This window comes from Osmerus eperlanus, chromosome 24, assembly GCF_963692335.1.
Source record: "Osmerus eperlanus chromosome 24, fOsmEpe2.1, whole genome shotgun sequence".
Lineage (NCBI taxonomy): Eukaryota > Metazoa > Chordata > Actinopteri > Osmeriformes > Osmeridae > Osmerus > Osmerus eperlanus.
The window spans coordinates 882,329-897,858 of record NC_085041.1 but is presented as its reverse complement, the minus strand read 5'-3'; the positions used below and the strand labels follow the sequence as shown (position 1 = coordinate 897,858).

Here is a 15,530-nt window from a genome sequence, read left to right as displayed (position 1 = left end):
TGATGTGTGTGTTTGTTGCCCAGAGCAACACTAAGCTTTCAAGGTTCTGTGAAGAAACCGCCTCACTGTGCCAGCGCTGACCCCCTCAGTCTGAAGTCTCAGGCGTTGGCGAAATGCTGTGCAGAGTTTGCCACAGCGAGGCCAGGTCTAAAAAGCGACCACTCAAACGGGACTATTTCAGGCGAGTGCTGACACGGACGTATGTATATGTGCTCGCGTCGGTCAAAAAGCAAAATGGCCGCAGCTTCAGGGGGCGTCGAGGGGCCCCAGACATCTGAACTGGAGTGTTTGACAGCTGAAACCATCGCTGACCTTCTCAGGGGCTTTATCTGCCAGCAGGGATTGAGCAGTTCAAAATAATCCCCCCTGTCAAATGTCACTCAAGCTCAGGAATAACAGAAGGCTTCATCCAGCTTAGCCTTCCTCCAATTTCGGGAGAGACGGGAGAGATGGAAGAGACTCGTGGAAATTGTTACATTAACCGGCAGCCATGAAATCTGTTAATTTTTTTTCTACAATGGAGATCAAACGCGAGCTGGCGGATTTGGGTAATTAAGTGTCCTTGAGCCTTGTTGATGTGAAAAGCAGTACTTATACCTTTGCTCCACATCGCCAAGAACCGGCCAATGGTGGGAGGGTGCTGGGCAGCCCCAACCAATCAGAGAACAGTTTGCATCTTTGGCATTTGGGCCCAAGAGTCGATTTCAGACTTCTAATGACATAACCCTTCGATGAATGCTCTCAATTATGGGAAATTAACTTGTTAATAAAGTATTCAATCCAAATCATAGACCCCCAACTGAGCATTACATAAATTTATGATTAACTGGAGCAACTGGACATCATTTTGGACATGATTATAAGAAAATATCTGAACTGGACTATAAATTGCCCAGTATTTACACAACAGATTAACGAAAGCACCACCCACTTTCATAAGTAGATTTAGCACTGTTTGTGTGTAAAGTTACCAAAATGTCATGACATCAGGTCAACCAGATTGCCGGATTTCCCTTTCACTCTAATCTGGCTTTCATATTGTATTTCTGCCCCGTTCTGGCATTATGGCGTGAAAGCATTGCAATATATAGGGTTCAAATAAACAGAAAAACAGATTAGTGCTAAAATATGGAGGGTGTAGAACCATCAGCAGGAGGTCATTCAGGGCACCAAGGCTTGTCGGGTCTCTCTGGTTTCCATCTGGATGCAGAGCATGAGAGCATGAGAGCATGAGAACATGAGAGCATGAGAGCATGAGAACATGAGAGCATGAGAACATGAGAGCATGAGACTACAGTGGAAACCACAGGGGGGACAGCGGATCCCACTTGGCACACATGGATATATTCTTAGGACTGAAACTAAAATACATATATAGCACATAATATAGCATAATGAAAGATTTGCTTTTATCTGAAATCAAAGAGATGTTCACAAATCTATTAAACGCCACCTTTTGTATTCGTAAAAATACACCACACTGGGACTGACGCGCTCTTTTCAAGCAATATGTACACTTTTGTTTTGAACAAAATTAATTAGTTTTCTTTAATACATAAAGATGCTTGCCGCAATGTTCAATCTAATTTGTATTTAGTAAAATACAGTCCTTGATGAGCTATTCCCAAAGGCCGAGCAGCACTGTTTGTGTTTTGAGGGAGCATAAAATCCTTGAATTATAACAAACTCAAGGGCTTGGTACTTTCCAGAGATCTTCAGCTGCTGAGTGTGTTGAGAGCACAACAGAGGCCTCAGAGGCACAGCCTCCTGCGCTCCAGAGGCACAGCCTCCTGCGCTCCAGAGGCACAGCCTCCTGCGCTCCAGAGGCACTGCCTCCTGCACTCCAGAGGCACAGCCTCCTGCGCTCCAGAGGCACTGCCTCCTGCGCTCCAGAGGCACAGCCTCCTGCGCTCCAGAGGCACTGCCTCCTGCGCTCCAGAGACACAGCCTCCTGCGCTCCAGAGACACGGCCTCAGCGCTCCAGAGGCACGGCCTCAGCGCTCCAGAGGCACTGCCTCAGCGCTCCAGAAACACTGCCTCAGAGCTCCAGAGACACAGCCTCCTGCGCTCCAGAGGCACGGCCTCAGCGCTCCAGAGACACGGCCTCAGCGCTCCAGAGACACGGCCTCAGCGCTCCAGAGACACGGCCTCAGCGCTCCAGAGACACGGCCTCAGTGCTCCAGAGACACGGCCTCAGCGCTCCTCCCTCATGCTCGACACCCAGGTCCGACCAGGTGAGATCCTTCCACCATCCTGACCTCAGAGCTGGTTTAAAGCCCACAGGACCAAATAAAACGGACATCAAACATTGTTTTCCAGAACTCGCAGGCTTGTTCCAGACTCTGTGTTCGGTGTCTCCTGCCTGCTGTGTTCAGGCTGTTGCAGAGAGAAGCTTTGATCCGCAGGAAACATCAGCCGCCAAGGAAACAAAACCTGCCAGACTGTGACTTAGGAGAAAACACTATAAGCAGCCTGTCACTTGAAATCACATCACCTCCGCCATATCAATAGAGTTTTGCCTTCCTGTGATGTGACTCGATGTTTTGCACCCTGAGGGGAATTGCGAAAGACCAGATATTCTTGGAGAGATTAAAAAGGATAACTGTTTTTCTGAAGCCTCAAGGTAAGAGAATGTGTTCCTTTTGTAGAATTCAGAGCGCCAGATGAAGTGACCTAGAAGTTGTGCTGAAGGCAGGAAGTCAGACAGGAGACATCCTGTTCCTGGTTCACCCTCACATCCACAGTTAGCTCCTTCTTCTTCTGTGGTGACACTACATTACGAGAAGGGATGGATCCTTTTCCACAAGACATCTGACGCCCCTCAAACGGGCCTCAGGGGACTCCTGGGGGTTTCCTGCCATTCTCTGAAACCGTTTCATCCTTATCGTCAGACCACAGTCCAATCCCAGACTAACTTCTCTTTTCCCCACTGACTAAGTTATCTGAAGGCTCATAGTAAACGTCTGGAGTGTGGCTCTGCTGAGCATCGTGGAACACATTTCAGATACAAACTGCACAGCTCTGATTTGTGGAGCAAAAATAAGAAGCTACTCCAACTGAATGATCAGGTATGACGTTTCAGCGTTAGATAACTTAGAAATGAGCACAGATGCCCAGTGCTTGAAGGTGAAGTTAAACTCCGCCTTACATGAGACAGATGTAGTCAGATGGTGTAAACCCCTACAGGAAAGACCTGTTAATAATTCATAAAGGTTAAAACAACTGTTTATTCTAAGCATTTCAACGAAGGACGGTAAGAAGAAGAAGCTCCCTGTTGCATTGCCATCGAAAGCAATTAAAGCACAAACAAACTGCATGTACACACACATTAAATTACACAAACACACACACTCAGACATACAAACAACACACACACACACACACACGCACACACAGCCTCAATGCTCTGCAATGTATTCTCCTTCATGCATAAATGCATGAGCAGAGATGGCTATGAACCAAGAAGAAAAATCCTGTTTCATAAAGATGGTCGGGTGCATTTTCATCATCGCTTATAATAAAACATCACTTGTTGTGTCATAATTGGTATTCAACAACAACAACCAGAACACCACCTTATTTATGATTCATAAAAGCTCACAATATGTGAGCTACTGACATCACCTGTGATGTTTATATCAAGCTGTTTATAACCCTTCTGTGATGTTTATATCAAGCTGTTTATAACCCTTATGTGATGTTTATATCAAGCTGTTTATAACCCTTCTGTGACGTTTATATCAAGCTACTTATAACCCTTCTGTGATGTTTCTATCAAGCTGCTTATAACCCTTCTGTGATGTTTCTATCAAGCTGTTTATAACCCTTCTGTGATGTTTATATCAAGCTGCTTATAACCCTTCTGTGATGTTTCTATCAAGCTGTTTATAACCCTTCTGTGATATTTATATCCAGCTGCTTATAACCCTTCTGTGATATTTATATCAAGCTGCTTATAACCCTTCTGACCTTGTGTGGAGGCAGTGGCCCGGAGCTGTAGGGGGCCAGGCTGGCCGGGGGGTCGGTGATGTAGGTCTTCTTGGGGCCCGATGGTGGGTAGGCCTGGCTGAGGGGGCCCGATGGTGGGTAGGCCTGGCTGGGGGAGCCATCAGGCCTCCAGGCGGCCGGGGGTCCTCCATGGGCGGGCTGGTCCTGGTAGATGCTCTGGGGCACGGGGGCGAAGCCTGGCTGGGGGGGCCCGAAGGCGAAGTCAGGGCCCCGGGGCTGGGCCGGACCGCGGGCGGGCTGCGGCGCGAAGGGGTGGTTCCCTGGGGCCTGGTGCTGGGGCCCGGGCTGGGAGGAGCGCACCTGGACGTTGAAGGTGGGCTGGCTGGGGGTGGAGGCGGTGGCGTAGGAGGCTGGGACCGGCTGGGGCTGGGGCTTGGGCACGGGGCTGGCAGAGGAGGGGGGGGTGGAGGAGGCAGGGGCGGGGGTCTTGGGGGTAGACTTCAGGGTGGCCGTCAGGGGGGGCTGAGTGGGGATGACCATGCGCTTGTAACCCGTCACAGCGGCGTTGGGACTGGTGACGGCCGGGACTCCAGAGTTCTGCAAACAAGAGGGCACAGTGGGAACCTTTACGTCCAAACTACCTTCATTCTGAACTTTGTAACCCGTTTATTACTGCAAATAAAATCTGTCTCAAAGTCACAAACCGGCAGATGAAAACAGGAGGGATGACTCAGAGTCTGACTCAGAACAGCATTCTCTAAACAAATTAGGTCCAAAGTCAAGTTTTGGACTACAGGTCACGCAACCTGAAAAGCAGAATTCCACAAGCCTCCTTCCTCCCCTGAGCCCATCCAGGATTCAATGCTGTTTATTGACAGCGTGGCTTACACCCCAGTAATTATCCAGCCTGCCTCCTTGGAATCGATGGCGGGGCTACCTCGACAGCAGAGCTCTGCCACAGCCCGGCCGGACCCAGGCAGAGCGGAGATAATAAAGCAGGCTGCGAGAGGATAAATTGTTTGGCGGAGGCCACCCTGACGTGTAGCTGGCGAGGTGAGGGGCTGCTGTGCTGACTCAGCCCGGGAGACGAGACGCACAGCTAAATCACCCTGATTTGTGGTGCCGGTTTTCCTGGGAAGAGGACCCTGAAGAGACACACACAGAGCTCTCCTCACTCCACACACACACACACACACACACACTCTCAGGGCCTCCTGTCTGGGTGGAGTCCAGCATGGTCCTGTAGCAGTATGTAACATCTTCTCTTTGCAGCTGAATACACACACACACTCACACACACACACTCACACACAGCCTTCTGTAGCTGCAAGCCCAGACTGCATAACACAAGGGACCTGCCTCAACTGTCTGCCTCTACTCTGCCTCTCTGCTCTGTGATGAACCACATCTGCCTCTACTCTGCCTCTCTGCTCTGTGTTGCTCAACCAGTTCCTATTAGTGTCAGACTCTCAGACGGCCTAAAAAGGGTCTGTCATTAACCTTGCTGGGTCTTATTAGGTTACTGCCTGAAGGAGAAAAAATCTGACTCAAGACTCAATTACTAGTTTTGCTGCACTAGTAGAGCACAGAAAATCCCTTGTTTCTGATTGTTTCTTAAGAGCATTTTACAACTGGGTCTGTTGAGAAGTCTGTTGTATACAGTTATAGCCTGGTTGTCTGTGTCATGGTTGTTTGTTTACCAGGGGCAGGTAAGGGCAGGTAAGGGCAGGTAGGGGCGTGTAGGGGCAGGTAAGGGCAGGTAGGGGCAGGTAAGGGCAGGTAGGGGCAGGTAGGGGCAGGTAGGGGCAGGTAGGGGCAGGTAGGGGCAGGTAAGGGCAGGTAGGGGCAGGTAGGGGCAGGTAGGGGCGTGTAGGGGCAGGTAAGGGCAGGTAGGGGCAGGTAAGGGCAGGTAAGGGCAGGTAAGGGCAGGTAGGGGCAGGTAAGGGCAGGTAGGGGCGTGTAGGGGCAGGTAGGGGCAGGTAGGGGCAGGTAGGGGCAGGTAGGGGCAGGTAGGGGCAGGTAGGGGCAGGTAAGGGCAGGTAGGGGCAGGTAAGGGCAGGTAGGGGCAGGTAGGGGCAGGTAACACAGGTTCCTGGTCTTCCTTGGCACTCGGACCACAAATCCTTTCATGAGTTCAATAGATGAACTGATCTGACAACCTCAGAGCACCACAGCCAGGATCTGCCCAGAGGCTCCCACACAGTGTGTGTACCATGCAGGCTGAGGTTCAGATCCAGCCTGGGCCATTCCCTGCATGTTCTCTCCCCCTCCCCCTCCCTCTCCCTCTCCCCCTCCCTCTCTCTCTCATATCTCCCTGTCCATCTTCAATGATCTGTCCCATGCAGAAATGCTGTAAAATACATGTAAAAAAAAAAGACAAAAAAGTGAAACCACGCCCCTTGCGTTCTCCATGATCAGACCCAGACAAGGCCCAGAGGAGCGGGAAACAAAACACCCCGAAAGATTTCACGCTTTAACCCCAATCCCTGTCTCAGTGATTAGAGCTGATGTTTATTAAAAAGTGTGTCTGTCTGCATATGTATGGAAAAAAAATCAAATATGCCCTTCAGGAAGTGAAATTACTCAATTTAAATGTTTCATGGTCTTTAAATACTCTAGATTATTAATTTATCTATAAAGGCCTTAAAACCTAACATTTACTTAGCAAAGCACTGAAAATGCAAATCGGCCCCTCAAAATAATTACATCGTCATGGCGCGTTTTCCACCAATTAGATGAAGAGAACAAATTAAAATCAGTTCTGAGGTGAAGGAGCTTCAGAGTCTCACAAAGTCCAGTTGAAGAAGAAGATTTTCCTTTTTTCTTCAGGTTATTCAAATGAATACGTTTTCAACAAGATCACAAGTTTCTCATCTTCACAGCTCCAGAACAGCTGTCATTCAGAGGACGAGTGTTTGGCCAGATTAGAACAGAGATTACCTGAAGGGTTTATGAGTCCAGTACAGGTCACTAATTATGTCACTGGTCTTAATCAAATAACAGGAAAAAACACATGACACAGACACACCAAGCACACACCAAGCACATGCCAGGCACACACCAGACACATGCCAGGCATACGCCAGACACACACCAAGCACACGCCAAGCACACACCAAACACACGCCAAGCACACGCCAGGCATATGCCAGACACACACCAAGCACACGCCAAGCACACACCAAACACACGCCAAGCACACGCCAAGCACACGCCAAGCACACACCAAACACACACCAAGCCCACACCAAGCACACACCAAGCACACGCCAAGCACACACCAAGCACACACCAAGCACACACCAAGCACACGCCAGGCATACGCCAGACACACACCAAGCACACGCCAGGCACACGCCAAGCACACACCAAGCACACACCAAGCACACGCCAAGCACACGCCAGGCACACGCCAAGCACACACCAAGCACACGCCAAGCACACGCCAAGCACACGCCAAACACACACCAAGCACACACCAAGCACACACCAAGCACACGCCAAGCACACCCCAGGCACAGGCCAAGCACACGCCAAGCACACACCAAGCACACGCCAAGCACACAAGCACATGCCAGGCACATGCCAGGCACACACCAAGCACACGCCAGGCACACACACAGCGGGACAAGACAATGTTTCTCAGTCCTGGGTCGAGGGTTCACGAAGCCTCCACAGAGAGCCCGTTCAGTCTAACAGATATGTTCTCACCCTGTTCTATGGGTAAGACAACACCAAGCGAGACCACGAGAAACTCTTAATCACGTCGGAGTGTGTGAGTTTGGTCGTTCAGGGACCAGGGTTGAGCTGGGCCCGGGGTCCAGGGACGGAGCCCTCAGGTCGTCAACAGCTCTGCCAGGATCGAGCACTGATGTTTCCCAGAAGCTCTGCTACTGTGGGTAAACTTGGCAACTGTCACCTTCTCCCAAGGGAGGAGGACAGATGGTTGTTTGTTATTTCTCAATTGTGTTTTAGCTTTTATTTTGTATTCCTTTTTTCTTGAAGCCCTCTGAGACTGGAACATGTTGGGCCGACCGGACCTGGGGGCATGATGACCCCATGAGCCCTGTTCTAACATTAGAACTCTTCAATGACACACACACAAACACACTTACAGTGAAAAAGAAGGAATTAACCTTGTACAGTATATTGCATATTTACCCCCTCTCTCTCTCTCTCTCTCTCTCCCTCTCTCCTTAGTCTCTCCCTTGAACGGTACACACACACACAGAAATACCCTTTAAAAGTTTTCTCCTCCACTGTAATTCAGACTGACTTTGCAAACAACTTAAGTGTGAAAATTCTCAGAGATTCCCAAGAAAGGCTTTTTGACACATTAAAATAGATTAACAGAGACTATGCAAACCTTGGGGGCCCTTGTAAATCTGTTAACTCTGCATTCCAAACCACAGAGTGGAAGAAGTAGCAAGGGAGGGGGAAGGAGGTGTGGGGGGACGAGGTGGGGGAGGGAGGGCAGGGGGGATGGGGGGGGAGTGGAGGAAGGGGGGGGAGTGGAGGAGGGGGGGGTGGAGGAGGGGGGGGTGGAGGAGGGGGGGGGGTGGAGGAGGGGGGGGAGTGGAGGAGGGCGGGGGGGGGGGGGGTGGAGGAGGGGGGGGAGTGGAGGAGGGGGGGAGTGGAGGAGGGGGGGGGTGGAGGAGGGGGGGGGGTGGAGGAGGGTTCACAGCAAGTTTGGGGAAAACCCCTCTGCCAGGAGAAGTTCTGAAGTTGTCTCTTTTCTTAATAGTGCTCGGAGACTGCAAACTCAGAGGGCCAGTCTCCAGGCTCTCAGAGGGCCAGTCTCCAGGCTCTCAGAGGGCCAGTCTCCAGGCTCTCAGAGGGCCAGTCTCCAGGCTCTCAGAGGGCCAGTCTCCAGGCTCTCAGAGGGCCAGTCTCCAGGCTCTCAGAGGGCCAGTCTCCAGGCTCTCAGAGGGCCAGTCTCCAGGCTCTCAGAGGGCCAGTCTCCAGGCTCTCAGAGGGCCAGTCTCCAGGCTGTCAGAGGGCCAGTCTCCAGGCTCTCAGAGGGCCAGTCTCCAGGCTCTCAGAGGGCCAGTCTCCACTCTCCACCCGGCCAGGCGCGCTGACTGTAGCCCAATCAGAGAAGCTGTGGTCATGAACAAATCGCCCGATTAACGCTCAGACTCTAATCTGTGAGCGTCTCCTTGGCAGAGAGCACAAGCAGGCCGGCAGCAGAGACGTGACTATCTCCTTCCATCCACATTAAAAACAATCCCTTCTCCTCGGTGCTGTCATGCATTTGAGGGTATCAGCCCTCGACTTAAAATAGCTTCAGATAAAGCCCATTAAATATGATTAAAGATGTCTGCCCGACATGTGCAGAGACCTCCAGCTGTTTTGAACTATCTCATATTTGCAGATAAAGTGCACCCGACATCTGCAGCACACAGGAAGCACAGCTCGGTCTATGGAAGGGAGATCTTGTTCCCTTGCTGGATCGACCCAGTCAGGCTGTGTTGATGGCAAAGTAAGTCAAACAAACGAGGAATGTACAGTATTATTTACTGTTCACAAACACAGAGATATATTCCTAAAAGTGTAGCGTAGACACACGCTACAGTACCATGACTTCCCATTTCCCCCACACACACCAACAACATGTTTATAAAAACATTCTTCAATTGCCAGATTGATTATCCTGAGAAGTCAGACTGATGACAAAAACTCTAACACATGAAGCTGCTACAGTATCAGTCACAGGCAGCAGGGATGACCACCTCTGTGTTCAGACCCACCTCCACACTGTGTTCAGACCCACCTCCACACTGTGTTCAGACCCACCTCCTCAGATTACCTAGATATCCTGAGAAACAGGTGCTTCTGAAGCTGCAATCGTGTCAACTGCAGTTCCTATGGCTACAATCCTGACGACATCCAAATCAAAAGCATGTAGATGTTCTGTCTCTGAGGGAGACGCACCTCACTAAGTTCAGTCTTTCCGTTTTTTCCGCAATCTATATTCAAAGGAGGAAATGCAACAGGTCACGTGACCCTTTTACTCCGCAGTTAAACGTGACTCAGTTCGCACGTATACAGTACGCAACCTGAGTCTGCCTTGAAACAGCTGCTGGGATTTTCTGAAGATAAAATATTCAAAGGACATTTATGTCTTGAAATAATTTTTGTCGAACATCCGGTCTCATTTCACTTTGAACTTATGTAACTCGCACAAAACTTTGCTCAGAGGACAAATATGTAATGTTGCAAGTATGATGTAACACAGCGGTATGATTTAAAGCAGCTTCTGAAACAGCCCACTAAAACTCCCATCATCAGATGAGAAAGAAAGGCCTCTCTCTGTCTCTGTGTCTCTGTCTCTCTCTGTCTCTCTCTGTGTCTCTCTGTGTCTCTCTGTGTCTCTCTGTCTCTCTCTGTGTCTCTCTGTGTCTCTCTGTGTCTCTCTGTGTCTCTCTGTCTCTCTGTCTCTGTGTCTCTGTGTCTCTCTGTCTCTCTCTGTCTCTCTCTGTGTCTCTCTGTCTCTCTGTCTCTCTCTGTCTCTCTCTGTGTCTCTCTGTCTCTCTCTGTGTCTCTCTGTGTCTCTCTGTGGCTCTCTGTGGCTCTCTGTGTCTCTCTGTGTCTCTCTGTGTCTCTCTGTGGCTCTCTGTGGCTCTCTGTGGCTCCCTGTGGCTCTCTGTGTCTCTCCTGCCTAGGAGATAGAGGAGGTAACCAGCCCAGGAGTGTTACAGCCAGTCTGGCTGTAACACTTCCCTCCTGTGGTAACAGGCCCCCTCACCCGGCCCTCCGCTAGGATACATGTGACCTCCTGACCCTCCTACAACTCAGAGGTCACATCCAGTTGAAACACAACCCTCCCTAACGTCAAAGTCATCAGACACACGGACAGCAAATCACAGTTGGTCTCTCGGTGTGTGTGTGTGTGTGTGTGTGAGGGTACTGAATATGTGTGTTGCCGGGAGATGAGGGATAATGTGCAATGACAGCAGTTGAGGGTGAGCCTTTTAGCGTTTAGGCTGGGAGGAGGGGAGGGGGGAGGAGGCGGGAGGAGGAGGGCGGAGAGGGGGGGAGGTCTGGGATGTAAAGAGGCAGGTTCCCATGACAGTCACAGCTCTCTGGCTCCAACACAGTTTGTCATTGGTTCACCCTGTTAGTCCACAACACCGGGGTGATCCAATGCCGTTTATTAGACTAACCAGCGCTGACGGGACACATGGCCAGCCAGCGGGAAGATCCTCTAAGCACAGTTCGCTGCTCCTGTCAGAACTGAGGACCTGCTGCCAGAGCGACCTTAAGGTCAGCGGGCGCCGCGGCCAGAGGGAGAAGCGCGGGGCTAGTGACCGCGCCGCGGCCAGAGGGAGCAGCGCGGGGCTAGTGACCGGAGGCGCCGGCCGATACGGAGCGAGTAGATACGCGGTCAGACACGAGCATCTACTGGAGCAGGACGTCACAGCTGACGTATGATCAGAAACTGTGTACACACACTCATATACACACTCTTACACACACACACACACAGTTCAAGAGCTGGTCTAAAAAAAGAAACAACCAAAAAAAGGTCCAGTGAGAAACATGGCCGCCCATGGCCCTGACCTTTTAGGAAGAATTAATGGGTCGAGGCTGGCAGGAGGCTGCCTCTCCTGCCGAGGCGAGGCAGCCTCCTGCCAGCCTCGACCCGTGCCTCTCCTGCCGAGGCGAGGCACGGGTCGAGGCTGGCAGTGGTCGGTGCCAACCCCTCTCATGTTGACGTTGGCGGGGGCAGGATATAAACTGACATCTGCCAGGGGAGTTGAAGTGAGAGGTGGGGGGAGGTAGGGGGCGGAAGGGGGAAGGGGGGGGGGGGGGGGGTAGGGGGCGGAAGGGGGAAGAGGGGGGGGGGGGTAGGGGGCGGAAGGGGGAAGAGGGGGGGTAGGGGGCGGAAGGGGGAGGAAGGGGGGGGGGGTAGGGGGCGGAAGGGGGAGGGGGGGGGGGGGTAGGGGTCAGAAGGGGGAGGAGGGGGGGGGGGTAGGGGTCAGAAGGGGGAGGGGGGGGGGTTAGGGGTCAGAAGGGGGAGGAGGGGGGGGGGGGGGGGTAGGGGTCAGAAGGGGGAGGGGGGGGGGGGTTAGGGGTCAGAAGGGGGAGGAGGGGGGGGGGGTAGGGGTCAGAAGGGGGAGGGGGGGGGGGGGGAGGGGTCAGAAGGGGGAGGGGGGGGGAGGGTTAGGGGTCAGAAGGGGGAGGAGGGGGGGGGGGTAGGGGTCAGAAGGGGGAGGAGGGTGGGGGGGTAGGGGTCAGAAGGGGGAGGGGGGGGGGGTAGGGGTCAGAAGGGGGAGGGGGGGGGGGTAGGGGTCAGAAGGGGGAGGAGGGGGGGGGGGTAGGGGGCGGAAGGGGGAGGAAGGGGAGGTAGGTGGGTGGGTGACTGACAGCAGCAGCAGCACAGTAGTAATCACAGGATCCTAATAAATATTTATCCTGGCCAGATCCCTTCTCTCTGCCAAACGTAGAAATTCTGTCACTCGCAGCCCGTAGCTGTGCCCTGATGGGTGAGATTCCTGCGTCTGGACCGGGAAGGAGAGGAGAGGATTAAGCCTCCTGAGGCTCACGAGGCCCTGACAGGCTGGGGGAAGCTGACAGCTCACCCAAACTAGAGAGAGGAGTCGCCAGAGGATGGAGGTGTGAGGATGTGTGTGTGTGTCTGTGAGGTTGTGTGTGTGTGTGTCTGTGAGGATGTGTCTGTGTGTGTGAGGATGTGTGTGTGTGTGTCTGTGAGGATGTGTCTATGTGTGTCTGTGAGGATGTGTCTGTGTGTGTCTGTGAGGATGTGTCTATGTGTGTCTGTGAGGATGTGTCTATGTGTGTCTGTGAGGATGTGTCTGTGTGTGTCTGTGAGGATGTGTCTATGTGTGTCTGTGAGGATGTGTCTGTGTGTGTCTGTGAGGATGTGTGTGTGTGTGTCTGTGAGGATGTGTCTATGTGTGTCTGTGAGGATGTGTCTGTGAGGATGTGTCTGTGTGTGTCTGTGAGGATGTGTCTGTGTGTGTCTGTGAGGATGTGTGTGTGTGTGTCTGTGAGGATGTGTCTGTGTGTGTCTGTGAGGATGTGTCTGTGTGTGTCTGTGAGGATGTGTCTGTGTGTGTCTGTGAGGATGTGTCTGTGTGTGTCTGTGAAGATGTGTCTGTGTGTGTCTGTGAGGATGTGTCTGTGTGTGTCTGTGAGGATGTGTCTGTGTGTGTCTGTGAGGATGTGTGTGTGCGTGTCTGTGAGGATGTGTCTGTGCGTGCGTGTGCGTGCGTGTGTGAGAATGTGTGCGTGTGTGTGTGTGTGTGTGTGTAGGCCTGGAAAGGTCACCAACTCTATCATTCTTCAAGTCGTCTGTGACTGGAGGTGCTGAAGCTGCATCTCTGCAGGAGCACAGGGAGATCAAGGTGCTGTGTTGTGCCAGCAGGTGCCAGCCTCCATGCTCTGCCTGTGGAGGAGGGGGAAGGGGGCCAGCCTCCATGCTCTGCCTGTGGAGGAGGGGGCAGCCTCCATGCTCTGCCTGTGGAGGAGGGGGAAGCAGGTGCCAGCCTCCATGCTCTGCCTGTGGAGGAGGGGGAAGGGGGCCAGCCTCCATGCTCTGCCTGTGGAGGAGGGGGAAGGGGGCCAGCCTCCATGCTCTGCCTGTGGAGGAGGGGGAAGGGGGCCAGCCTCCATGCTCTGCCTGTGGAGGAGGGGGAAGGGGGGAGCCTCCATGCTCTGCCTGTGGAGGAGGGGGAAGGGGGCCAGCCTCCATGCTCTGCCTGTGGAGGAGGGGGAAGGGGGCCAGCCTCCATGCTCTGCCTGTGGAGGAGGGGGAAGGGGGGAGCCTCCATGCTCTGCCTGTGGAGGAGGGGGAAGGGGGGATGGGGAGGATGAGGGGGCAGCCTCCATGCTCTGCCTGTGGAGGAGGGGGAAGCAGGTGCCAGCCTCCATGCTCTGCCTGTGGAGGAGGGGGAAGCAGGTGCCAGCCTCCATGCTCTGCCTGTGGAGGAGGGGGAAGCAGGTGCCAGCCTCCATGCTCTGCCTGTGGAGGAGGGGGAAGGGGGCCAGCCTCCATGCTCTGCCTGTGGAGGAGGGGGAAGGGGGCCAGCCTCCATGCTCTGCCTGTGGAGGAGGGGGAAGGTGCCAGCCTCCATGCTCTGCCTGTGGAGGAGGGGGAAGGGGGGATGGGGAGGATGAGGGGGCAGCCTCCATGCTCTGCCTGTGGAGGAGGGGGAAGGGGGGATGGGGAGGATGAGGGGGCAGGGGGAAGGGGGGATGGGGAGGATGAGGGGGCAGGGGGGGGGGAGGATGAGTGGGCAGGGGGTGGGGGGGGGCGGGGAGGAGCTCATGGCTAGGGCAGTGTTAAGCCCCCCAGGCGATCAGAGGAGTGATCCAGACTAGCAGGGTCTCCACAGAAACTGTGATGATCTGATGACGCGCTATAAAGACATTTGGTATTGATCACGCCACTGACATAAACACCCCTCACACACACACGCAGACACACACCCAGACACACACAGACCCAGACTTAGCGTTTCTGTAAACAGCAGTGACGAGTGACAGCTAACTGCACTGGCAGCATTCTATCCAACGCTGGAATCTAATCCCCACGGTTCCCAGGCGGAAGGTTCCGTACATCACGTACAGTACAGACAGGGAACTGTTCACAGCAGACCTATTAGGAACTGAAAATAATCCATTAAAATGATTCCTACGTCAGAGAAGGTGTTTGAAAGCCAGCCGACACTTCCGCTCTGCGGGCTACCTAACAGCCGAGCAACATGGAGCTGGGTCTATAGGCTGGCCTGGCCAGGGGTAGGGCTGGCCTAACCGGTGTGTGTGTGTGTGTGTGTGTGTGTGTGTGTGTGTGTGTGTGTATGTGTTGGTAAACTGCATAGTCTGGGGAGGTGGTCCTATCAATATTTAACCCTCGATGGCATGCTGTTCATTATTAAGAGGGTCTGGCTCGCACTGTAAAAGCTTTTCATATTCAGCCTAATTTTAAACGTTCACATTCGATTAATTCATATTATAACAGCGTTGTTTCTGCAGAGGTGTGGATATGAGGTTATTATTATCAGTATGCCTGTGTGAAATGTTAACATCTATGTCCTTAAAGGGTCAAGTTACAGGTACAGGAGGGTGTATAATATAACTGGAAATCACTTCTAGTGAAACTGTTTCCACAGGAAGCAAAATTAACCGATAGTAGGAAAATATCACTCAATATTTAGTTAGTCCTGTATCACTCTATTCTATCTTCATACATTTTACAAATTCAAGGTCTCTGAGAAAATTCATACCAGAACTGTATGTGGTGTAAATCTATCCAGGGTACAGTGTAAAGAATGTCCTCACCTGCCGTGCAGCACCACAAACACACAAGAGCTCCACCCTGACTCCTGGTTGGTGCAGGATAAGTTCTCCTTGTGTGGAGCTTCTAACCCCAGCTGACACGCTGTCCCCAGTCTGTCCCCAGTCTGTCCCCAGTCTGTCCCCAGTCTGTCCCCAGTCTGTCCCCAGTCTGTCCCCAGTCTGTCCCCAGTCTGTCCCCAGTCTGGCCACGCTGAGGAACTAGCATGGGCAACACTCTGGACATAACGGACCAACAGTTACAACCATGATGTCAACAG

The 15,530-nt window shown here is 52.7% G+C and overlaps 1 protein-coding gene across 4 annotated transcripts in view; it reads right to left on the bottom strand.

Annotated features, from left to right (window-relative positions):
- The window catches only part of lpp (LIM domain containing preferred translocation partner in lipoma), a 118,878-nt gene that overhangs the window by 36,619 nt on the left and 66,729 nt on the right, over positions 1-15,530 (bottom strand). For all 4 annotated transcript variants that reach the window (XM_062450874.1, XM_062450872.1, XM_062450875.1 and 1 more), the window contains one exon: positions 3,970-4,545. In XM_062450874.1, coding sequence (XP_062306858.1) covers positions 3,970-4,545 — 576 coding nt within the window. The remainder of the gene's footprint in view (positions 1-3,969; positions 4,546-15,530) is intronic.